Source organism: Zalophus californianus, chromosome 11, assembly GCF_009762305.2.
Source record: "Zalophus californianus isolate mZalCal1 chromosome 11, mZalCal1.pri.v2, whole genome shotgun sequence".
NCBI lineage: Eukaryota > Metazoa > Chordata > Mammalia > Carnivora > Otariidae > Zalophus > Zalophus californianus.
Genome location: NC_045605.1, coordinates 103,072,713 through 103,098,203, shown reverse-complemented (window position 1 = coordinate 103,098,203; position 25,491 = coordinate 103,072,713). Strand labels below are relative to the sequence as shown.

General features: G+C 56.3%; 1 protein-coding gene across 1 annotated transcript; it reads right to left on the bottom strand.

Annotated features, from left to right (window-relative positions):
• Window positions 1–582: 582 nt before the first annotated feature.
• On the bottom strand, window positions 583–23,780 carry CD5 (CD5 molecule). Its single transcript, XM_027579742.2, has 11 exons — window positions 23,642–23,780; window positions 13,225–13,263; window positions 10,719–11,024; window positions 10,161–10,223; window positions 9,579–9,917; window positions 7,229–7,522; window positions 6,357–6,482; window positions 5,531–5,584; window positions 4,562–4,681; window positions 3,882–3,973; window positions 583–3,249 (listed from the first exon to the last, which is right to left on the bottom strand). Exons 1-10 carry the CDS (start codon window positions 23,697–23,699, stop codon window positions 3,885–3,887), a joined length of 1,488 nt encoding a protein of 495 aa, XP_027435543.1. The 5' UTR covers window positions 23,700–23,780; the 3' UTR covers window positions 583–3,249; window positions 3,882–3,884.
• Window positions 23,781–25,491: the final 1,711 nt, after the last annotated feature.

Below are 25,491 nucleotides of genomic sequence, written 5' to 3'. Positions count from 1 at the left end.
GCCGCGACGCTGGCTGTGAACCAGGTGGTCTTCGGCCCACTGCCCAGCCTGCTCCTTCTCCAGCCCACCCTGAGCTCAGCTGGTTCTATCATGAGGTTTGGGAGGGTGTCTTCTGCTTTCAGCAGTAAGGGCAGCTTTGGGGGCTTCTGATGGACCCTCCAGTCAGCCCTTCTGCTTTTCCTTCCTGGCCGAGTGACGGGGACAGGCTGCCTGTGGACAACGTGCAGAGATGCTGTGGATTGTCAGTACTGGATATGCAGCAGGGCCACCCGACATGCATGCATCATCTCGTTGGGTCCTTTTGACAGCCCTTTGATCCCCAATTTTAAGCAAGGGAGGAGACTGCAGGGTGGGTGGGGGTGGGTGGGGGTGGGTGGGTCAGGGACCCGGTGGCATAGCCTGGAGGGGCGGGGGCCGGGCTGGCAGCTGGCTGGCTGACCTGCTCCGCCACCATGCTGTGCCTTTGTGGTGTCAGAAGAGGCCACTGCCCTGAAGAAGAACCCCGCCTTGCGGAATTGAGGCCCACGTTAAGAATCCCTGGGCTTTAGTCACATTTTTACTGCCTTTCGCCCCCTCCCGAACTCCGGTGGTGCCTTGCATGTGTCCGGGGTTCAGGACACAGGACACCAGGGAGAGTCAGAAGCCAACTTGGCTTTGTAGGAAGAAGATGACAAATCGCACTCGGGCAGCACAGTCTAGTCACTGACTTTGCCTCGGGTCCTGGAGTGGCGGCAGGGGGCACGAGGGGCTGACGAGAGGAAGCACCATTTTCTCCGACAGGGCTTGATGGAGAGGGGCTTCGGCACGCTCACATGGCCCCGACGGTCAGGCAGGTGACGTAATTTAGGGAAATGGGCTGGCATGGGGGGTGGGGTGGGGACACACAGTGAGCCCTACCCTCTCTGGCTCAGGGGGCCGCTGGCCCCTACTCTGCTCTGGCAGCTTGCTGTAAGGCAAGAGGGTGGACCCGAGGCGGCCCAGGCCGCAGCACGGCCTCCGGGCTCCTGTTCTGTGAAGGAGGTGGCCTGGGAGTGGCTCGTGGCGGGGAGCAGCACCCACCCTGGGCCTGTGGGCTGAGTCTTCCTGCTAAGGCCGGAGCCTGACAAAAGGCGCCTCCAAGGCCGAGACAGCTCCTATTCAACTGCTTACCAAACACATCTTTGTGGGGCGCCCCACCCAGGCCTGCCACCGCTTGGAAAACAGTTTTCCAAAGAGACCTAACACCTCAATGCAGCTCCTTTTTTGCGAGGGGTTGGTGGCTTAAGTAGGCCCTGGTTGTGCTGAGGCCACGCACCATGGCCAAGCTGGAGAGTAGAGAGCTTTTCCCAAGAAAGGTGCTGGTTGGCGACATTTGGTGCCTCACAGCCTCCGCCCTGTAGGGGCGGAGGGTGCGCCTCCCCAAGATGGGCCACTTGGCTTGCCGACTGTTTTGCGCTGAAGGCATCAAGACTCTGAGGGCTCACGAGACACTGCTGCCCCTCCTTTAACTGCATAGAAGAATCTAAATTGGAGGTCTTTCCAGAATAAGTTATTGCCAGAGATAACTGTTATCTGAGTGGCCCGTCTGTACGGCAGGGCAAACATCTGATCACCAAACATCTGCTTGTCTTACTGCCCTGTGAAGAGCACTCCTTCCCTTTGCAGTCCCAGGCCCTACACCTTCTCCTTTGGTCAAAACGACACATAGACCTCATTTGGCCTGGCTTTGCAATTTCCACGTCTGTGTGGATTCCCTGTACACACTCCTATCAAATTTGATTTTCTCCTGTTACTCCATCTCACGTCAATTGGATTCTTAGTCCAGCTTGAAGGACCTCTGGGGGAACTGGAATTCTTGCTCCCCGACGGTTCTCCCTAAAAGCCGCCTCTCTGTTCCCTCCGGAGGAACCCCTCACCCCTGCCAAGTGTAGGAAGGTGACTGGGGGCCCCTGTGTCCAGATCCCTAGCATGGTCGGGGCAGGTCCGAGACCTGGGCTCTCCCGCTGGGCTCTCACGGGACTCTGGGGAGGACGGAAGGCCTGGTTGGAAGGTGTTGGCAGAGGGCTGACCAGATTTCTCTGGCATGCTAGTGCCCCCGGGTCCCCCGATTCTGTGAGCACCCCTCCCCCATATCCTTCCAGTAACTCAGCGTAGGCTCTCCCAGAGTTGGCTTCTGTGGCCCGGGCTATGAGGAGCTGCTGCTCCCGGTGCTCCTGGTGAGCCAAGAGGCCTCCTAAGGGGACTGGTGCCCAAGGGCTTAGTGGGGCCCGGCCTGGCCTCTGCCTTTTCTAGATCTTCAGGCTCCCAGTGAGCTCTCCCGCTCGTACTCCCCTCTGCACTAAGGAAAGCTGGGCACCGCAGGGCACTGTGTGTTTCTAGACACATGCGTCTCTAGTTTCTGACTAGCAGAGACTGTTCCCGTTGAGGGAATGATTTAACTTCCAGGAACGTCCAGCCCCGGTCTCTGACTCTCGGCTTGGAAGTTATCTGTGATGGGCCGAAACCACTTTAGCTTTGAAGTTTAAACTGCGGTGCGAAACAAAACCCCACATCGGTAGGATTTACAAGGCGCCCTCTTTGTGCCAGGCCCTGAGGTGGCGTGGCGCCCGTGGGCTTGGCAGCCAGCGGTCCCAGAGATCTGATGCTCTCTGCTCGGGAAGGCGTCTTGGGGCGAGGGCTGATGGGCGGCCACAGAGGCAGGGTGGTGATGGGGCTCCGCGTCAGGGGCCAGCTGCCTGCCATGCCAAGCTGCTCTTTCTAACCAGGACAGCTGTACCGCTGTCCCCAGAGGGGTGCAGGGGCTGGACCCTGCACTGAGGAGGGGAGGCCCTCTGGCTTGCAGAAAGTAGAAAAAGTGTTATTTACAAAGAACATATTAAAAAGACACTAGAAAACCGAGCCCCCCCCCACCCTGCCCGTCCCACCCTGCGCCCCAGAGCGGAGCTTCCTTTTCACTGGGGTCAGAGTCTGAGGAAAGAACCAATTCCTCTGGCTACCGCTTCCCACATGTCTGCTTGGGGGGGGGTGGGTCTTGTTTCTGGGCTGTGCCTTTCACGGCTCCCACACGCGAAGGGGCAGCCCGGCTGTGTTGGGGGTCTTCCCTGGGCCAGGCTCCAGCAGCCCGCAGCTGCAGGGACAGGGGACATATCTGAAGGCCCCTTGCCTCGGTCCATGTTCTGGCTGGGGCAGAAATTATTTCCAGGTGGCGGATGCAAGAGTGTTCTCAGGAGACAGGTCTGGCTCTTGATGTTTCGTGCCTGGTGCCTGGTTCTGTGGGGAGAGAAGGAAACAGGTCAGAGGAGGAAACCTCACACCCCGGAGAGGGTTCAGGGAAGTGGGGGACAGGCCCCGAGCCCCCGGTTTGATGTCAGGGACAGAGGCTGTCCCTCTTCCCGCTGACAGCTCTCTAGGGGTCTTGGGGGCTCTTCTGGGTGGCCTTCTAAGATGCAGTTTAGGAGAAGAGGTTAAGGTCGATGATCCTTCTGCTATAATTGCCAAATCAGCGTCTGTCACCTAAATTGCTAATGCTATTCTTTCTGCCTGCAAGAGTCAAGATGTGGGGGCTAAGCACCTGGGGGGCTTAGTCAGTTAAGCGTCTGCCTTCAGCTCAGGTCATGATCCTGGGGTCCTGGGATTGAGGCCCATGTGGGGCTCCCTGCTCAGCGGGGAGTCTGCTTCTCCCGCTCTCTCCGCCCCTCCCCTAGCTTGTGCTCTCTCTCTCTCTCTCTCTCACTCACTCTCCCTCTCAAATAAATAAATAAAATCTTAAAAAAAAAAAAGTCAAGATGTGCAGAGCCCCCCATTCCAGATGGGCAGGGTGGGCAGGAGGTGAGGAACTGAGGGGCTGGTGCTTATCCGTGGGGCTGTTCGGGGATCCCAGGGGGCCAGGGAGCGGGGCTCACCTCTCACAGCCTCTGAGCCCCGTGCAAATCGTAGTCACTATCGGAGGAATTATCAGGCTGGGTGGAAACACGATGCAGGGCCCCTTCCAGAGCTGCAGAAAGAAAAGAGGCCCTTTGCAGCAGGCTTACCCCACCAGGCGACACAGAGAGAGCCCCTGAGAGCCCAGGAGCCCGCGGGGGCCTGAAGATCACAGGGGCTTTATGAGCTGGTGGCTTGACAGTCCTGTATCTGTTTTGATCAAATCAGCCAGTGTTCACTAATGATACTGATCTCCAGGTTCCCTGGGGCTTAATTGTTCGTGCCAGTCAGGGAGCCTTCAATACAGGGCTTCTGCAGGCCCCCGCTAGCTCTGTTCTGCCTGGAAGGAATCCAAGGAGCCTCATTTACCATCCGGCCCACAAGGCCCTGCGGAGAAACAGGCCTGTTAGGTCACAGCAGTGCTGTGGTTAATGGCATCCCAGCGTATTCTTCTCTCGAGCTGAGCGGCTCACGGTCTCCGGCGGTGGGCGGGGGCGGTGGTAAGCTGAGGCCCGGGAAGGCTGGATCCGTTCCATACTCTACTGGGACCGCGCTGTCAAAGGGCAGTGAGAGCTCCCTGTCCCCCGGGGCATCCCTTCTCCGGGCAATCACGTGACCCGTGCTGCCGCCTTCATCCCCGGAAGCATCGGCGGCCGCTTACCTGCATAAGCAGAGACGTGGGAGTTCCTGGGCGGCTGACTGTATTCGTTCTCCACGGGTGAGACCGTGGGGTTCTCAACCTGGGACCGGACGGTCGCCGTGTGGTTGCGATGGAAAGACACTGAGCAGAGGCAGGAGACGGTGTCATTAGCCTCGCTGCTCTGTCCCTCCTCCTTCCCAACAGGGGCCGGGAATTTAAATTTCTTGTTCCTTCTGTGTGATGGGGGAGGGGGCAAGGGCACCCACAGTTCCTTCAGTGCATCCCTCTATCCTTTCTCCCTGGGCAGGTTCATTCTTGCAGGGGCCAGAGTTTTAGAGCAGCTTGGGGTTGGCCAGCAGTCTAACTGTCGGGGTGGGCCTTCCGCCGGTCAGTTAGTCATTCATCCAGCATTTATTAAGCAGGGAATTGGAATACAAGTGATAGGGCAGATAACATCCCTCCTCTCCTAGAGCTGAGGGGCTTTATATTGTAAAGGAGACTTCCACAACACACCTTGACTTGCAAAAGGGAAGGAAGAATGTGGAGTGGGAGGGGGGAGGGGGGCCATGGTTCTATCCACTAGGGTGGTCTGGCTGTGGCTAGGGGGAGAGAGGATGAAGAACGAGGGGGCGGGATGGGCTAGCTGCTTCAAAAGGTTTTAATGTTTTAAGAATGGCCTTTTTCAGTTGTTCCATGAGAAAAAGATTGGACAGCCCTTCTTGCAAAAATGCCCATTAAGGTTCTGATAAGTCCTGAGATAAAGAACCAAGTCTAATGTCGCTTAACTCGCTGATTTCTAAATCTCTATGATCATGGAGTCCTCTTTCGGGGTACCACCTGGTAACATCTGTTGACCACGGTCCCACCTTAGATGAGCATGGCGGAGAGGCCTCAAGTTGCTGCCGGCTTTGATAGTGGTCAGCTGTTAACCATGACCCGTGTGGACACTGGCTAGGGCTGAGGGAGCACCTTGCCTCCTGGGACACTTACTGTTCTGGTTCATTCCTGTGGGGCCAATCCACTGGCGCTGTTTCTTCTGGCGGACTGGGAGACAGGCAGGAAAGGCACGTGAGGACGGGGGTGGGCAGGGATCATGGGAGGGAAGGATGGGGAGGTGGGGGGGGGAAGGGAGGCAGGAGGTCATAGGTGCGGCTGGACTTCACCCCCTGAAGTCTTTCGGCGTCTCAGTTTTCTGATTTGCTCAGGAGGGCAACTGGACCCAACCAGAGCTAAAGGAGCGTGTCGAGGGGGCTGCTTCTCCAGAAGAAACAACCACGGGGCATTACAACCAGAATAAAACCGAGGAGGGTGCTAGGGACCTGGCCAACACTGCGCATCGCCAGGCCTTCTCTTTTCAGCCTCAGCCTCTCTAATCCACTTCCTGTCTCTGAATAATTTTTCCCAGAGTTCTGCAAGGCAAGGATACCAGCCCCTTATATTCACAATGTGTGCAATCGCCCATTAGGCAGATGAAGAAACTGAGGCTCAGAGAGGAAGTGGCTCAATCAGCGTCCTGCACAGTCGCTAGGGACTGGAGCCAGGCCTGGAACCCAGATCTGGAGGCTGGGGGCGTGCTCCACTCTGAAAAAGGCCACGCCCCTTTGGCCTGGGCGTGCGTCGCGGGGGGGGGGGGGCAGGGTCAGGTGTGGGCCAATCAGCGCTTACCATGTTCCTGACTTTCTGTTCCTAAGGGCGGGGAGGAGGGGCTGGGGGGAGGGGAGGGGAAGGGTGGCAAAGCGGAGGTGCCCTCCTCCGCCCCTCCCGGCTCTCCTCACAGGGGCTTGAAAGGGACGGGGTTTGGGGCACCCGCACCTACATTTCTTCACCAGCTTCCTGTAGGCGTGAGGGCCGCACACGACCAGCAGCACTGCCAAGAGCACGAGGGCTAGGACGATGCTCACCACGGTGCCTGCGCCCAGGCCTGCCGGGTTTGGGTCCTGGCCTGCGGGAGGCAGAGATGGTCAGGGAGGTCCTGCCCGGGCCATCGGAACTGTCCGCTCGGAGGGAGGCTGCTGGCTGGCCGGCTCCCCCCGCGCCCCGCCTTGCTCCTGGCAGTAACACCAGCATGTGCAGAAGGCGGTTAGACACCCGCCCCTCCGGCCGTCTCTGGAATTCTCTGCTACCCATTCATCTGTCTACTCCCTATCATCCAGCACTTCATCATCCAGCTATCACGGGCCACTCTTGTTGTCAACTATTTAACTTTCTACCCTTTGCCCGTTGCTTATAAGTGATCACCTTGCCATCATATGCTAATAGCCATCCATCCATCCATCCACCCACCCGTCTGTCCGTCGGTCCATCCATCCATCCATCCACCCACCCGTCCGTTTGTCTGTCCATCCATCCGTCCATCCATCCATCCGTCTGTCCATCCCTCTTTTATGTGTTATTCGATTACTGTTTCTCCCTTGCTTTTCTATCCTCCATCCTGGAAGACTAGAAGATAGAATGAAAGCTCTCTCGTCCATTAAGGCCAGTCTCCTCTTTATGGCTCATGCTCACTGCTGTCTGAGCACCATTGCCACCCCGCCCCCCCCACAATTTGCCAGCTCTCCATCCTTTTCTAGGGCTCCGCAGCTCTCTGTCTAGTCCTGGAGCCTGTCCCTCAGAAACACACTCAGTGCTTAGGTCCTAGAGGGAAAATCCAGAACTGCCCTCTGCCCCGGTGGGCTGTGGCCAACTCACACGTGACAAACACCCTCTTGCAGTGGGCTTTTTTCTCTTGCAGCTGGTGGCACTGGGACAGCTTCTCCTGGGGACAGGAGAAGCCGCGGGAGGTCTTCTCGGCAGCATCTAGCACCCGGTAGGAGTTGACTTTGCCGCACTGCTGTTCCTGGCACACCTCCTCCCACCGGGCTGTGCCCTTGGCCCGGGGCACGTCGCACAGGATGTCCCACTGCTTGCCCTGGCGCACCTCCACGGAGCCTTCACACAAGCTGCTGCCCCCCACCAGGCGGCTCTGCACCTTGGGCTGGAAATCTGGAGAGGGGAAGCAATGGAGGGCAGATGGCGGGTTTGGAGGGAGCTTCCTTGGCCCCTAGCCTACATGCCTGGCCACTGGGGCCCCGTGTCGCTGGCCAAGGGGGGGCCCTGGCAGAGCCCAGCTTGTTGGGGGGGGGGCGCTGGGATCACCTTCCTTTCTGTCCTTCCCTCCTTCTGGCATCTTCTGGCATTTCCCTCATCACGCTCTTGCCCTGGCATGTGTGGGCAGCTGCTGGTAGCTATCCTGAGATGTGACACCATGGGCGCTTTCAGAGGAGCAGCTGCAGAGTGGCAATGCCCGATGCCTGGGGCCCCCAGGCAGGTGAGGGTAAAGAGAAGAGCAATGAGAAACAGGCTCTCCCTGGGTCCACGTCCCTCTGAGAACCATCCTCTCCTTCACCTGCTGCTCCTTGAGAGGTGGGAGGGCTTTTCAGAAAGGAGAAACTGAGGCCTGGGGATGGGAAACACTTCCTGCTCTGGGTCCTGGCAGTTCAGGGGTGAGACAAGACCCAGCAATCCTGCTGCCCAGCCTCAAGGACTGGGCATGAAAGGACTGAGTCCACTTCTGCTCGTCAGGGTGGGTGGGGCCTGGGCTCCAGGCTGAGGCCCACCTGGGCTCAGGTTAGAGTGAGCTGTGGTCTCACCAGCTTGGCCTGTTTCCATAGCAACATCCATCTAAAAGGCCCCAGGAAATTTTCTACTTAGAACAGAATTTCAAAGGCAAGCCCTCCCTGCCTGGTTTTGCAGGTTGTAGACTGCGGGAGGGCGGTGGTGGGTGGGGCTGAGAGCCAGACCATCTCCCCTTATCAGGCCGGGAAACCCTGGGGGCTGCTTCTACCTGGAGGGGGTCGTGTCTGACTAATTCACACCAGGTACCCGTGGGGCTGGGGGGTGGCTGAGGGGTGGGGAGGGAAGGGGGCGGGGGCGGGTGTACTTGCGGGATAGCCCAGTGGTCCAGAGCAAGGCTTCCCAGATGTGCGCACACACACCCATAGGACCTTGCTGAGACGCAGATCGGATTCAGTAGGTCTGGGGTGATGCCTGCACATCTGCATTTCTAACCAGCCTGATGTAGCTGGTGCCGCTGGTCCAGGACCATGCTTCTGGCAGCCAAGGTTTAGACAGCAGGCTCTGGAGTGACACTGCTTGAGTGGAAATCCCCGCTAATGCTCTGTGATATTGGGCAAGAAATTTAACCCCTCTGAGCCTCAGCTTCCTTATCTGTAAAGTGGGGATAATAATAGCACCCACCTCCTGAGGTTGTTGTGAAAATGAACGACCGTCCTGGGAAGGTCTCTAGCACCAGGGAAGTGCTCAGTAAGTCTGACTTCTTATAGTCTGGACTGGTGATGGGAACCCACTCCCTCCCGAGGCATGCTATGATTATTCTTCCTCTGACCTGTAGGCTCCTCCTCCTCCACTTCCCCAGTGATCCTGGTTTTGGGGTCCCCAAGACCATCCTCTTTGGTCTCCTCCCCTCAGCCACACCAGATTCGTCAGTCTTCTTGTCATTGTGCAGGAGCCTCTGCGGGGAGCTCTCTGGGGACCTGCTCTGGTCTCCCTCTGCCTGCTGTGCCCGGGGGACCTCCCACTTGTCACCCCTGCTCCAGCGGGCTCTTCCAATTCTGGGATTTACAAACTGCCCTCTTGCAAGGCTGGTCCCCTCCCAGTGCTCCACCTGCTCTGATCCTTGGCACGAGTCACGAGTCCCACCTAAAGAGGTGGGACCTCTGCTCCACCAAACCCACGCTCCTCTCCTCCTTCCAAACCCCTGAGGAGACCTCGCCTCATCCTGGAAGTCCTGGCTGATCCCACCTTCCCAAGCGGCAGCCAGGCCGGCGGTGCTTTTGAGCTTGTTCCCTGTTACTTTGCGGAGATCTCCAGAGCACTGGGTGGGAGTGTAGCTTCCTGACCCCACCCCACCCTCTGCTTCCCTCCCGTTCTCCATGGTGCCCAGTGCCCAGTGCCCAGTGCCCCACGCAGGGGTTTCTGGGACCAGGTGGTGGCGGAGCATCTGGGGGCACCCCGTGGGTCCTCGCGGGGTCTCACTCACCAGAACAGACGAGGGCCAGAGCTTGGCCACCCTCATAGGGGGGGACTTTTCCGAAGCACTGCTCCAGAGAGGCGCAGCTCGCATTCTGGATCTTCCATCGAATGGGCAAGGGCTTACTCTCCCCTGGATCTTGGGTCCTGGTCGTTTGGGCCTCCGGCAGATGCTTCAGGAAGGAGCCACACTGGAGGGCCGCACAGATGCGGTTCTTCAGGTCCTGGGTCCCGTCCTGGTCCTGCGCCTCGTAGCCAACGGCGCCCCCCAGGCTGCCGTAGTAGAACTCCACCACGCCGGCGCAGCGCAGGCCCCCGGGCCCGGCCACCAGCTGCAGCCTGGGAGGAGCTGTGGAGGGAGAAAGCGGGGAGCGGGCCTGAGGGCTGCCCGGCTGGCCGTGGGGGGCCTTCCTTGTCTGGTTCCAAGGAAAGACAGGTCCACAGCCGGTGGGAGGTCGTGAGCTCCCAAACGTTGCCTAGGACCTACTTAAAAATTTTTTCATGTTCACTTGAAATTCCAGTGCAACGGGGCATCCCGGGTTTTTATTTGCTAAATCCCACACCCTGGCACCAGGAACCTCAGAATTCTTACCTGTGGGCTCTGGAGTGGTGGTGGGTGGGGGGCTTGTGGGAGGAGGTGTTGTCTTCCTTGGCTCTGCAATGAGATACTCTGGTGAGGGAGAGGCAGGAGCCCTGGGAGGGAGGACTGGAGGTTGAGGGGAAAGAGTGCGGGGTCGGGGGGAGGGCTGGGGTACCAGACAGTTTGGAGAAAGACCTAGAACGCGTGATGTAAGTGCCATTTGCCCCATTAGGCCCACTTGGTCCACATTGTCTCTAAGGGTCCCGTGGGGTGGGCAGCACCAACCCATTTTACCGTTGGTAAAGTGAAGGTTAATAGGAGACGGGAATGTTAGCAATGGCAGAACCAGGTTTTCGACCTCTTCCATCCCCCCCGCCCAGGCAGGTGCCGGCACCCCCTCAGCCCTTCCCCTCCAGTTCCCCACCAGTATATGTTTCTGAGGGGGGGGTTGTTGTAAGTCAGGACCCCCTTCCACCTGCCGGCTCAGGCCCCAGATCCCAGGTCCTGGGCAGCCTCCCCGGGGGCTGGTGCACAGGCCCAGGGGACCCGTGTGGCCAGCTCGTCACCCACCTAGGCAGATCAGGCCCATAGGGCTCCTCTGGTTGGCCTCACTGGAGGTGCAGTTGGAGAAGGACCCCAGGTGTCCATGGCAGGTGACCGGGGCCTGGGGACTGTTGAAGTCAGGTAAGTGGGTCAAGACCAAGGCGTCCCCGCAAGAGAGGCTCCGGCAGAGCTTCGAGGCCTGCCTGGGGTCCCCCCGGTGGTTCGGGTTCTGTCTCCAGCTCCACCTAGACACTGTGCGCCATGTGGACCCGAGGAGGACCTCCAGCTGCCCTTGGCACGGTGAGCTGGAGCCTGTCAGTCTCACTGGGTTCCCTGGGGGTCAAAGAGGGGTGTGTGTGGGGGGGTCCCCTCCGTGGGAACCCTCCTCTGCCCTCTCCCCACCAGGCTCCCACCCAGCCAGGCTGCCTTCCACCCCGCGGGCTGCCTGCATGGCTCCCGGGAGCTTTGTCCTTGGGGGCACAGCGGGGTGGGGCTGGGGGGGCTTCCCAGACACTCAGGCGGTCCCCCGCAGCGGGGCCCCAGGGGATGGGGCTGGAGATCTCGGAGCTGAGGGGAACTCAGAGCAGCGGGCAAGGGGGTGCTCAGCACCCCATTGTCCAGCAGGATCGCCCCACTCTGCAAGTTCTGCTTCAATAGAAATAGGGCCTGTTGCCCGTTTATATTTTTCTCTTTCTGACTTCTCAAATCAGTGCTGTTGAGGTACGATTTAGACCCAGTGAAATGCGCTCATTGTGAGAGTGGTTCAGGGGAACCTGACAAACGCATGCATGTCTGGAACTACCACCACACAGCTGGAAAGTTCCTTTGTGCCCATGTGCGACTGATTCCCCTGCATCCAGCCCCAGGTGCCCACTGATCTGCTTTCTGTCGCTAGGGACGCGTCTTGCCTCCTCTCAAATGTTATGTACATGGAATCATGCAAATCATGCAGCGTGTTTGTGTTTCTGTTACTCTGTTTTTCTCGTCTGAGCCCCTTCCCTCGGCATTTGGGTTTTCTCTGCATCGTTGCATGCACCACATCCCTTTTTGTTGTGGAATAAGGTCTCGCTGTGTGGCTATGCCACGATTTATTTATCTAGCCACCATTTGGCTGCTGTGAACAAAGCCGTGTGGAACGTTCGTGAACTGATGTCTGTCTGTGTGGGCACGTGTTCCATTTCTCTTGGGTAAATACCGAGGAGGGGAATTGTTGGATCATAGGTAGGAACAGGACTAGTGTGATTTTCTAAAGCTCCGTGAAGGAAAAAAGGATATATATATATTTGTATCTGTACAGATTCTAGGAGAGACAAGACAGGAATCCATGTGGTTGTTACCTGGGGTGTTAGGATGGGGGAAAGACTGGGCAGATGGGGGACAGAAATGGAAATGAGGTTCATCACTGTAGGTCTTTTTATATTTTCAAAGTTTTAAGCCAGGCAACTGTATTACCTATTCAAGAATTTTTTTTTTTTTTTTTTTTTTTTTTTAATGTAGAAGGTTTTTCCAAGTGATTGCGGGATGGAGGTTTTACCCTGGTTGGAAAAGTTCTGGGCAGGCTACCTTTATCTTTGGGGCTTGGGGCCTAGAGCACAGCGCTAGGGCTTGGCAAGGTCGCTAGACTAGTTGGAGACAACGGGGGCTCGTCCAACACTTGACATCGGCAGGATGTTCTGCACTTTCCCTCCAGTGAGCAGACTTACTGACTCCTCACCAGAGAAGAGATGTTCTCCCCATTTTATAGGTGGGGAAATTGGGGCTTAGAGAGGACAAAGCACTTGCTAGAGCTCAGAGCTAGGATGCCACCGCAGGGCTCTAGGTCCTGGACAGGGCCCACCAAGGCCCCTGCGGCTCCTTCTGTTTGCACATGGCTTCTGAGACCCTCTAGCCACATTTCTCCCAAAACACATTCAGCATGATGTTATCTTAAGAAATGTGAAAGAGTGAGGTCTGGGGAGAGATGAGTCTGAGAACTGCTGAATTAAAAATTACCGAACAGGTTTCTTCACTGTAGGACTTCTCAGAGCCTTTTCCAGGCCGGTAGACACAGTCAGTCTCCAGTGAGGGACGGTGTTGCCTACCTTTTATCCAACACATTCCATGAGCCCTGTTTGGGAAACACTAACCTCTTAAAAGTCCAACCTTGAAGGCAGGGCATTCCACATACTTTACAATCTGGTGCAGCCTCTCTCTACAGCCTCAGCTGCAAATGCATTTGACCGGGGAGATCTGGCAGGAGCGAGTAGGAAACAGGACTTTGCAGGGTGCATTATGGGCCAGTATGTTTTCTCTGCATGGTGAGTGGGTTATAATAGAAATTATCCTGAGAACTAGCATTCAGGCCATTGAGGGCATCCGTCGGCACATGGGCATCTAAATGTATATGTGAGTGTGGGTGTACGAGTCTGGGCATGCTGGGGCTCTCTCTCTGGGGTGGGGTTCACTCTGACAGGTCCCCCTATAGCCTGATGGAATCGCAGCCCTGCCCCCCCCACCAGCCCCTGCTCCAGGCCTCTGTATGGCTCTTCCTTACCTGAGTCCTCCCAGTAGGGCCCCCCGAGGCAGGAAGTGACTGCAGAAAGGAGAGAGGAGGGTCAGGAAGTGGAACCTCCCTCCTGCCCCCTACCCCCCTACCCCACCTCACACCCACCCACAGCGTGAGCAGTGGCCTCTTTTGCACCCCCCCCAATATGGGGTTCAGGGTTTCAGAACCCCTAGGTGGGTCATGAAACCAATTCTGTGGGTTGCAGCTATCAAATTTTTCCCCGTTTTAAAACTTTACTTTTTAAACGAACATCAGTAAAGTGGATTTTCCTCTGGTGCACAGACCTATGAATGTTAACACATACAGAGCTCTGGGTGATCACCATCATAGTCAAGGTAACATTTCCATCACCCCCCAGCGTTTCCTCGTGCTCTTCCTTTGCAGTGATAGGTGGCCTTGCCACCATTAATTTTTAAAAATTATGTAGTCATGCAGCCGTCACGTTTTTTACGAAATGAAATGGACGAGAATAGAGAATGTCAGAGTACATGGTCCGTTGTGAGGATAAGGACCCCTTTCTGTGCATTCGGCTGCAGGGTAAACCCCTCGTGAGCGTTGCTTTCAGTCTAAAAGAGCTTGAACTTCACAGTTGTAGAGAACCAGAGGAATGACCCAGAATGGGAACCCCAGGCATCATTTGCTACTTTCTGATATCCCCAAAGCAGGATAGGAATGACAGCAATTTATCTTCAACGGCTCAGCTTCTAGAGGAGGAAGTCGAAGCTCGGAGATGGAAGGGGGGGGCCCGAGATAGCGCAGCTGGGGGGCACAAAGGAGTCAGGACCAGAGCCCCAGTGGACAGGGGTCTTGGGGAGCTGGCCACCCCTCTGGTGTGGCTCCTGCCCAGGCCTGTTCAATAGCAACAGGGGCCATTTGGGAAGTCCCGTCTGACTCCGGAGCTGGGGGCGCAAACTGGCTTATTGCGGGGACTCTCATGGAGCACCCCTGTGGCCAGCTCATCTGTGGCTGTGGCGGAGGTCGGATTTGGGTGGGCCTGGGGCAGGGGGGTGCACCTGTGTGGCCTCAGAGCACCCCTGCCCCAACGTTTGCCGCTCAGCTCTGTCAGCTTTGAAGTTGGGGCTCTGATTTCCGTCTGTCTGACCCCTGGGCTAGCTTCGCAACCGGGAGCCGGGACAGTCAGGGTGACAACTTGAGGGAGTAAATGGTTCCATTGAAATGGCTTTGGAGAAATTTTTGCCGTGTGTTTAAAAAAAAAAAAAAATAGGTGTGTTTTAAAAAGGCTGTTTTTGCCTGAGTGTTCTGGAGCTGGTGGTAGAATTGTAAGGGAAGACAGGCCCCAGCCGGTCGGCCCTCTCCCCCCAGCCAAGCCTCCTGGTAATAACACTGTGAGGTTTTGGCGTCCAGTGCTCGGAGCTGGGGCCGCTGGTTGTGGAGCTGGCGGGGCCTGGGGCAGGTGCTCGGGGGACGGCTGGGGTGCTTTGCCGGCCTGGGATGCGTGGAGGGCTTGCCACTTCTCTTTCCCACTCGAGACCTTCATACTCCCCAGGTCACCATGGTCAATGTTCATTATTAACAACAGCTACCAATTATTGAGCACCTACTGTATACTCGGCACTCAGGGTGGCTCCTGACAGATATCACTGTTACTCTTCCACACGGCTCCGTGATGTGAGTTGAATATATTCATGGTGTAGACGCTGGGAGAGGGAGAATGCCCTGTCCAGGGGGACACTGCCAGCAACAGCCAGGGCCTGGATTTAAACCGTGAGTCTGCCTTCCAAACCCGTGCTCACTGCCACCTCGTTGTGCCTCCAGAGCGCCAAGTTTGGGGATGCAGAGATGAACGCAGCCTAGACCCTGTCCCCGAGGGGCTTGAGCCCCTAGACATTGGAACCCCTGGGGGCAGGGGCCAGACCAGACCATTCTGGCAGATCTCACACAGGATGGCCCAGGCCCCTCTCAGACAACGTTCTTGGGAAAGACTGAACAAGCTGGAGAACCAAGTAAAATCCCCAAAATGCTTTGTTGAGGAAGGGCGTCTGGTATCCCAAGTCTTTGCCTCCCTCTGGGTGCCTGATGTCCTCGGTGGAGCAGCATTTCCTGGCTTGTCCTTCCTTCACCATCACCATCACTGTCACTGTCACCAGCATCGCCATGACTACCATCACCATGACTATCATCACTACCATTTTCACTACCTCCATCAGCCTCACCATCATCACCATCACCATCACTACCACAGTCACCATCACTACCACCGTTCCTAGCACCATCAGCCTCACCATCATCACCATCACCATCACTACCACTGTCACCATCCCTACCACCATCAGCTTCACCTTCATCCCCATCACCATGACTACCATCACCATGACTACCACCATCAGCCTCACCATCATCACCATCACGATCACTATTACCTTCAACAACACCTGCACCGCCTTCACCATCACCACCATCACCATGTTTATCAGCCTTACCATCAGCCTCACCATCACCATCATCACCACTGGCAACACTTTTAGAGTTCACATTTACCCAGGCGTTTTTATATGTTAACTCTCTCAAACCTCACCATAGCTCTATGAAATAGGCCCTATCGTTTTTTGTAAGATTTATTTATTTCTTTTAAAGAGAGAGGAGAGAGCATGTGCGAGTGAGGGGAGGGGCAGTCGGAGAGGGAGAGAGAATCCTCAAGCAGATTTCCCATCCATCACAGAGCCCAGTCACACGACCCTGAGATCACGACCTGAGCTGAAACCGAGAGTCGGATCCTTAACCAACTGAGCCACCCAGGTGCTCCAGTAGGGCACTATTATTTTGATCTCCATTTTATAGTTGAAGAAGTGGAGAAAGATGAACTAAGCTGCTAAGCAGCAGGTCACTGCTGGGGCTGGGACTCAAAGCCAAGCCATCTGTCACAGACTCTATGCTCTTGACTGCTGGGCCAAGCTGCCTCCCCTTCCTTCACCAACTCCCTGCATGTTCATGGAGTGCAGACCTGAGGAAAGGGAAGAACTTGGAATTCCGTTCAGTTAGTGAAACATGCCATGAGGAGCCTTTTCCACGAACTTGCTCTCTGTGATCTTGGCAAGTCGCTCAACCTCTCTGGACTTGGTTTCCTCATCTGTAAAATGAGGAAGTTAGACGCCCCGATCCCTCCCCTTCTTCTCCGTTCAGACTTCTCTGATCTATAACCTTTTGGTTCCTGATATATCTCAGTGGCTGGCAGGGGCCGGGCAGAAGTGGAGGTGAGATGAGTGACTGACTCTGAGCCTTCTGGATGCTTCTTCTTTTCTGTCTGTCCAGAGATATGCTCAGGTTTTCATTGTCCGAGACATATTTTCATTCTCTCAGCTGCTCCTCACAGGGGTGCAAACCAGCGGCCTCCTTCCCTGGAACCCTGCGGACTATGCTCAGGTTCTCTCCGAGACTGTCCGGGGCTGCAGCTCAGCCAGCCCTGCATGCAGCCCGAGGCCCCCAGCTCTGCTGCTGCGGGAGCTGCAAACAGAAGGCTGGAGACCCTGGGGACCACGAGGGACGTGGGGCTCGGATGCACTGTGCCATTTCCTAATCTGCCATCCACAGCAGCAGCCGAGCAGCTGGGGCCAGGAACGAGAATCCTCCAAAGGCCCCTTCTCTCCCCTGCCAGCCTCCCCTCGGACCCCCACAATTTCGGGCTTGGAGTGGCTGAGCCCAGGCTGAGTGCAGGGCCGAGAAAGCCCGAGAGACCTAGGAGGCGTTTCGCTCTCCTGGCCTCTCTCTTCACCCCCCCCATTTACAGAGACTCAGCCATTCCGACACTGCTGTGCTGGCAGGTTCTCTGTGAGGAGTGCAAACGTTCCTGAAGGCAGCCCCAAGACTTTTACACCCTCACCCCGCCCCCCGCCCCCCCAGTCCTCTTGCCTCCCCAACATTCCCGGTGAATCTCGCTCTGGTTCTCGGTGCAGCAATACGGTAGGTTGCATCAGGCCCTGGCTGGGTTGTATTTGCTCTGCGTGGCGCTTAACATTTTTTTCCAGTCAATTAAAAAAAAAAAAAGGTTTCTTTCTGTTTTGCTTGACTTAAAAAAAAAATCCCAAGAGCCAGATGTTCTTGAAAAATAGGATGAAACTATGGAAAGAGCCAAGCTGTCCATCAACAGATGAATGGATAAAGAAGATGTGGTATATATATATATACAATGGAATATTATGCAGCCATCAAAAGGAATGAAATCTTGCCATTTGCAATGACGTGGATGGAACTGGAGGGTAATTATGCTGAGCGAAATAAGTCAATCAGAGAAAGACATGTATCATATGATCTCACTGATATGAGGAATTCTTAATCTCAGGAAACAAATGAGGGTTGCTGGAGTGGTAGGGGTGGGAGGCATGGGGTGGCTGGGTGATAGACATTGGGGAGGGTATGTGCTATGGTGAGCGCTGTGAATTGTACAAGACTGATGAATCACAGACCTGTACCTCTGAAACAAATAATACATTATATGTTAAAAAAAAAAAGAAGATAGTAGGAAGGGAAAAATGAAGGGAAAATCAGAGGAGGAGTTGAACCATGAGAGACTATGGACTCTGGGAAACAAACTGAGGGTTCTAGAGGGGCGGGGGGTGGGGGGATGGGTTAGCCTGGTGATGGGTATTAAAGAGGGCATGTACTGCGTGGAGCACTGGGTGTTATACGCCAACAATGAATCATGGAACACTACATCAAGAACTAATGATGTAATGTATGATGACTAACATAATAAAATCAAAATTAAAAAATACATTAAATAAAAAAAAAAAAAGAAAAATAGGTTGCTCTGGCCACATCGGGCTGCATCCCCATGAGCCCCGGGCGGCAACCTGTCAGATCTGGTTTACCAGCACCTTCAAGGCACCTTACTGTCCCCCTGTGTCTGGAGCTCCAGCTTCAAACTCATGATGGGTTCTGCGGCGAAACATGAATTTTCACACTATGTGGGATGCGCAGGATTATAAATAGCCTGCCATTTGTTCAGGTCAGGATTTGCACCAAAGGCATTTTCTGGAGACCTGTAGGCGTTGTTTGGGTTTGGGAATTGCTGGTGAGTGTACTGTGTTAGCAGTTCCCCTTTGCAGGACTCAGCAGAGCCAGAACTTGGCCCAGGCTGGCTGGCCCCAGGCTCACTCACAGACCCTGCTGGGACCCGCGAACATCTGCCTTTGCAGCCGCCATGTGCTGGGATGGCAGCGGGGTCCCGGCGAGGAGCTGGGATGCCACTGATAGGAACAGTGATGGTGAACATTTATGGCACTCTTACCTCGTGCAAACCCCAGGGCAAGCTCTCTGAGCGGGAGACCCCACCCCCGGCAGCCTTACTGAAGGGGGCTGCTATCACCCTGATTCCCAGATCAGGAATTGGAAGGACTCAGCCCAGGTTGGAAGTCAGATTTTCCATATTTTCCATAAACAAGGGGTCACTCTTAATAGTCCACAAACGTCTCCTCAATTCACAGCGAGCACCACATGTCGGACTGCCTTTTGGGGGCATTCTGGATTTGTCTTCCTTTCGTCCTCTGATGAGAGGCTGAGTTGGAAGGTCAGAAACCCCCTTTATCTGAAATGATACTAATCAGCGGAGTGCTGTCTACCCCGCGTCTGTATCAAGGCTCTAGGGGAACAAAGATCACAAAGGCCCCAAATCTGTTTCTCAGTGGAGAACCAGATGAAGTGGCTGGTTTTTGATCAGGAGCCTTTTTATGTGCAAGACACGCAGAGGGTCACACCGAGCTTATGTCAGGAGAAGCCGAGGGACTGGTGCCCGCAGAAGGAACAGCAGATTCGGGCCTCTAATCCCACTCACGGCGCCTGCGCCGACCCGTGGATGTGAGCTGATCGCGGGCAGAATGGCTGTCACAGTCTACGTCGTGCTCATTCTCTCACTGGTGGCCTGCTGTGTCCAACTGAATTTGCCCGAATTTCCACTGCATCTCCACTGGGACAGTGACAAGCCCTCCGTTTTGTTCAGAGCATCACATATCCCAAAGTTTTTTCCACCCATGGCCCACGCTCATTCTCATTTTCAGATCGGCAAACTGAGGTTCAGAGAGGCCGAGCGACTTGCCCAAGTTCACACAGCTTGCTGATGGTAGAGTCAGGACAAGAAACCCCATCACCACCGCATCACGGCAATCTACCACTGGGAGAACCTGGAGCCTGCTCATCCCGGGGTACAGAGAGGGGAAACCGAGGCCAAGGAGGGAAAGGCTCACCCTGGATGTCTCCATGGGTGTCTGTGGTGGCACAGGACGCTTTTTGCTTCTGCCAGTCACCACCAATTTCTTACCCTGTTCCCACCACATCTGTCCCAGCTGTGCCCCGACGGCAAGGGGAGTTTCAGGGTTCCCGTGGGAACAGGACGTGATGGTGATGATGGTAGTATCGATGGAGGAAGTGATCTGGGGCTATAATCCTTCACCTGCAACTCAGGACCCCAAACTGTAAGTCTTTTCTAGTGCACTTGGCAGGAGGGTGTTTGCAGCCTTTATGGGTCTCTCTTCGGGTGTGAATTCATGTTTCACTGAATGGGAATGCGTTCGATTCGGGGGTGTTGCCCAAGACCTCGTTGGCAGGTGATGAGCACACAGCACATATGCAGTATGACACACAATCTGGAAAATTCCGAATTCCCAAACGTGTCTGGCCCAAGGTTGGGGATAAGGATGTGTGGACCTGGAAAGGTGTGGGGGACCGTTCCTTTCGAGGGCACTCATCACACTTCCTCTTCTACTCTGCCCCTCTGCCTGGATCGTCCGGCCCAGGCCCACACTGTGTACTCACTCACTTCCTACAAGCATTTGCCCAAACATTATCCACTCATGAGACCCACTGCACCCTCCTTGGGGTAAGCATGGTGCCCAGCACTCCCAACCCCCCAGCCCCACCCCACTCATGAGCTCCCAGCACCCATGCCATCACTGTCTGTCTCCCCATCACACCCCGATTCTTATGTTGGATCTGTCAGGGTGGGGATTTCGATGGTTCAGTTGTGTCCCCAGCACTTCAAATAGTGGCCAGCACATAGAAGGTGCTCAATAAACGCTTGCTGTCTGAATGAGTGAATGAACCAGATTTACAATTGCATTGTCCTTGAAGGTGGGCGTGGTGGTCATCCCCATTTTATAGATGAGAAGACTGAGATTCTGAGACATGTTCTTATCATTTGTGAGGGGCTCAACAGAAATCAAACCCCAATCTGCGCGACTCCAAAGCCCCACAGGCCTTCACACACCTGCGTGCACAGACAACACATACGCACACAAGGACACACACCGCATGTACACACACAGCATGCACACATGCACACACACAGCATGCACGCATGTGCTCGCACATGTACCCACATGCAGGCACACACACATGCACGCAGGGGCTAGGTGTTCAATCAGTTTCATCAGGTGTAGTTGAAATCCCTCCTTGGCTCTGCGGGGAAGTGTTGGAACTGGACAGAGTGACCAGAGGGGCCAGTGCCAGCACTGGAGCCCCCGGGTTCCTCTATTCCCCACTGGGGGTGGGGAGCTTGGGCTGCTGGGCGCTGAATTCTTTGCGCCCAGAGCCAGCAAGGCGACAGTGGACCGGGCAAGCCTGCTTGAAGCTAGAGCCCCCGGGCCACCCCCTGTCTCCTGTGGATGCCCAGCCCCTCTCGCTCCTGTCCGCCTGTTGCGTTTGTCCTTGCCAACCCCTATGGGACACTTCCCCCTCTGCTCTGCCTGGCTGGCTCCTTTCTGCGTCCGTGTCTCCGAGGAGATGCCACTGCCTCAGAGAGGCCCTCCCCTTGGACTGGGCCCACTCCTCAGGGACCTTGGCCACTGAGTCACAGCTGCTGTTGTGTTCTGCATCGCACTCACCACAACATTTAGGAATTTGTAACTATTTTGGGTGCTCCCTGCACAAGCGGAAGGACTCCCGTCTTGTTTACTGCTGGATCCCCAGTGCCTTACACAGCGCTGGACGCACAGCAGATGGCCCATAAATATTTGTAGGTGGATGAATGAAGGCAGGAATCGCCCGGGTCAGAGGACTGGGGAAGAGAAGGAGCGAGGGCCAGGCTGGCGTCTGGCGAGACTTTCCACCACGTCCCGAGCTCACTTGCTCCCTGCCGACTCCGACCCTGGTGATGATGATGGTAGTAATTACTAGGACCATCCATGCTTACTGAGCACTTACTACACTTGAACTGACATTCCTCTGCAGAGCTCCATAATCGATTCGTTTAATCCTTACAAATCTCTATACGAGACACAGACTCTTATTATTCCCGTTCTGCAGAGGAGGAAACTGAGGCTTACAGTATGGTCCAAGGTCACTCAACTGGCAAGTGGCAGATCAGAATCCAAACGGCAGCGCCCATGACTTTGCCATGGCCCCAGTGCTGGCTTCTGCCATCCTGGTGGCCGGGCCTGACCCTCAGGGCTGTCTCCAAACCCTGCTCCCCGAGCAGGTGAGCCCCAGGCAGGTTGGGGCTAAAGGCAGTGACAGAGGGGACCAGCTGTGACTACCACCCCAGGCATGCTGTGGGCATCTTCGTGCCCCAAAGTTCCCCTAGTCACAACCTTGGTGGCCAGCCAGGAGACACAGCCTCCCCAGGGCTCTGGTGGCCAGGTGTCTCTTCCCGGAATGGCTCAAAGGGTGTGCGTGCTGTTGGCCCCCAGCCCCAGCCCTGGCCCTCGGCGTCCCCTGCCCTCAGCATCCCTTGCCCTTGCTGGGGCATGTCTGACAAGGTAGTTGTGACCTGCGGCCCTTTTCCTACTTGTGGGAGTGGCTTTGGTGTGTCTGTACTCTGAGGGTAACTCTCCTCCATGAGAGCAGGAGTGCGGGCCCTGGGTCCCTGCTGCTTACTAGCTGCCGTGCCCTGGGCTTTGCTTCTTGGCTTTTCTGGAACTCCGGTTTCCCGACTATAAAATGGGGCGCTGGGGCCCGCCCCCCTCCTAGACTGTTCTGCAGCTTACAGAAGAAAATGGCTTCAAAGGTATTTTGTAAGCGGTGACCCATTGAACAATGGGAATGCTTATTATCTGCCAGTTCACACAAACACACACACCGGAAAGCATGAGCTCCTGGGGTTCCAGATGGTTCCCATACTCCCGGGGAAGGTGCTGTCTCCGAGTGTCCCTGACTCCCGGCTCTGCTGGCCTCGGGGAGCTGCCTGATCCTGCCAGAAGCCTGGCCCCATGATACGGGCTTCAAATGGGAGGCCCAGAGAGCAGGACCCCATTCCCATCCCCTGGCCAGCCTCCCTGCCCCGGTGGCATCAAGGACCCCATCCTAGGAACCCCCAGGGCCAAGGAGGCCACAGCAGCTCCTCAGGAGGGTCTCATCTCTAGGCCTCTGCCCTGGGGACAGGAGGCATTTTGTATGTCTTTGCGGTTCATGTGAGAAGGGCTGTGTGAACATGCGAGCACCTGGGCCATCATCACATGCACGGGCAGAAGGTAAACCTACAATTGGAGACGTGTCTGGCCCATGAACACACACACACACACACACACACACTTCTCATACACACCAACACACACTTACCTCCTCACACACACATTCACACCTACTCAAACTACTCACACTACACACCAGCCTGTCTAGGAGGGACTGAGCCTCCCTGATCAGGCAGCCAACGGCCCCCGGTCCTTGGCCTCCAAACCAGGAAGACGAAACACCCGCCCTGTTCCCACCTGGCCTGCAGTCGAGCATCTCTCTTGCCCCGCAGTATCCTCCAAACCCCTGAGAAGTGGTCAGACCTCACCCAGTTCACCCCCTGCATTTCATAAATATTTATGGGCCAGCTTCCATCAACTCCCTCCCAGCAAACAGGAGGCCCCAGGCTCACCCGCCTCTAATCTGACCCCCAGCCAGCTTCTCAGAGGCCCCAGGTTGCTTCCACACTGGCCCCTCCCCTGGGCCTGGAGTGAGAACAGACCCAGTGTGTGCTCACACCTTGGCTGGCCGGCCTGGCTGGGGCACCTCCGGGAGAGTCAGGAGGACTTGGAACTAAGGGAGTCTTTGGCACATGCTCAGCTGTGTTCTCAGCGGCAGCCCCCACCCTGCCATGGCCCACTGTGCTCAGAGCATCATCAGGACTGCCCAGGAGACTGTGGGTGCGCTGTGCCTGGGTGCATCTAGGTGAAGGCCAGACACTCAAGGTGTGTGTGTGTTGGGGGGCTGTAGAGGAGGCTCACACTAGATGGGGGCTGAGAGTCTGATTTCCTGTGGGTGCCACCTGAACGGGTGCAGGAAGACCCCCGCAGTGCAAGAACGAAGCAGAGCTGGGACAGGTGGTAAAGGGATGGGGGGACAAGCAGGGCGGCCCCCAACCCTCCGCGATGCTCCAGAGAGGGTACATGCGGGCCTGCATCAGACCAGGGCAAGAACTGGCACCCCCTCGCACCCCGAGTCCCAGTAGCCCGGTACGTGCCCCGGTACTCACCCAGCACCCCCAGCAGGTACAGGGCGGCCGGCGGCGGTCGCTGAAACCCCATGGGCATGGCCTCCTCTTGCCTCAGCCTTGGCAAGCTCGGCACCCGTGGGTGAAAGGTGTCTGGTCCTGGGTCTCCCTCTCAGGGAGGAGGGGGTGGGGCGGGCAGGCGCCGGCAGGGGTGGGGCGGGGGGGGCAGGAGACAGCGTGGGGCCTGCGTCACCCGTGTTTGAAGTCGAACTGTCAACTTCCTCCCGGTAAAACCATCTGCCCCAGTTTGAATGGCGGCCCTGGCCTCTGCCAGCTTCCTGCCTGAGGTGCCCAGGGCTGGGGCAGTGCCCCCACCACACCACGCTGGGGCGGGGCTGCGGCGTGGGGCAGCTCTGGGCCCGGTGGCTGGGAGGGAGGAGGCCTGGCCTCATTGAGGGCAGGCCTGAGGGGCCTGGGGGGCAGGGGTCTCACTGAAAGGGCGCTGAGCTGTGCTGGGAGGTGACAAGGGAACATGGAGGGTGCCACACCAGTTCTTGCCAAAGGCACAGTGGTGGAAAACCAGATGAAACCGTCTGTATCCCCTTCACGGGGATGAGGTGGGAATTTGAGGTGAAGCTCCACAGGTGGTATTTTACCATAGAGCGTGGACGAGGGCTCCTCCATGAATGCTGGGCCTGGGCGCACGTGTGTGTGTGCGTGTGCGTGTGTGTGGGATCTCCATGTCGTTCTGTGTGATTTCTACGTAGGTATGTATGATCTCCATTCAATGTTGCCCCCACAAGGGCTGGAATCAACCTCTGGCCTGTTGGGGAAGAGCAGGGTGGCTGGGTTTCAGCAAATTAGCTGGGGGGGGGGGGTACCTAGCATGGGGGGAAGGGCTGCAGCCCCTGGGCCCCGGCCAGGTTCAGTCCCTCTGCTCTCCAGGACGGGGCAGACCCAGACCATGGGCTCCTTCGGGCTTCCTATAATCTGAGCCACGCCAGGAGACACGACATGGTTCAGAGACACATAGATGACTGTGAACAAGTATGAAGTGTGAAGTGAGCGTGAAGGCCTCCCAGCCACACCCTTCCAACCCCTTTCAGCGGCTCCAGCTCCTCGGCCCCTCCTTCCCTGGGCACCTGGCTCCCCGGATTCCCCATCTCTCCATGGCAAGAGGGGTTCCAGGTGCTTGCATCTGCTCACCAGAGGCAAGAATGGAGGCCGGATCAAAGACTGAGGACCCAGGACAGCCCTGACCACCTGTACAGGAGTAGGAGGGGCCTCTTTAGCATCAGCCAGCCCTCCAGGCCCTGCCCCCTGCCCTCACATACCTCCCTCCTGTCCTGGGACTCTGGAAATCCCAGACTTTAAAAAAAAAATTTTTTTTTAGAGAGAGAGAGAGAGAGAGAGAGCACACACACGTGCGAACAGGGGTGGGGAGGGGCAGAAGGAGGGAGAGAGAGAGAGAGAGAGAGAGAATATTGAGCAGGCTCCACGCTCAGCATGGAGCCCAACTCTGAGATCGTGACCTGAGCCAAAATCAAGAGTTGGATGCTTAACCTGAGTAAGCCACCCAGGCACCCCGAAATCCCAGACTTTTTATCCATTAATTCACTCATTCATTTATTCTTTTTTTTTTTTAATTTTTATTTATTTATTTGTCAGAGAGAGAGAGAGAGAGAGCACAAGCCGGGGGAGCAGTAGTGGGAGAGGGAGAAGGAGGCTCCTCACCGAGCAAGGAGCCCAACGTGGGACTCGATCCCAGGACCCCGGGATCATGACCTGAGCCGAAGGCAGATGCTTAACGACTGAGCCACCCAGGCGTCCCTCATTCATTTATTCAACAGAATATTGCCCCATGCTACCCTCCAGGGATGCAGAGATGAAGG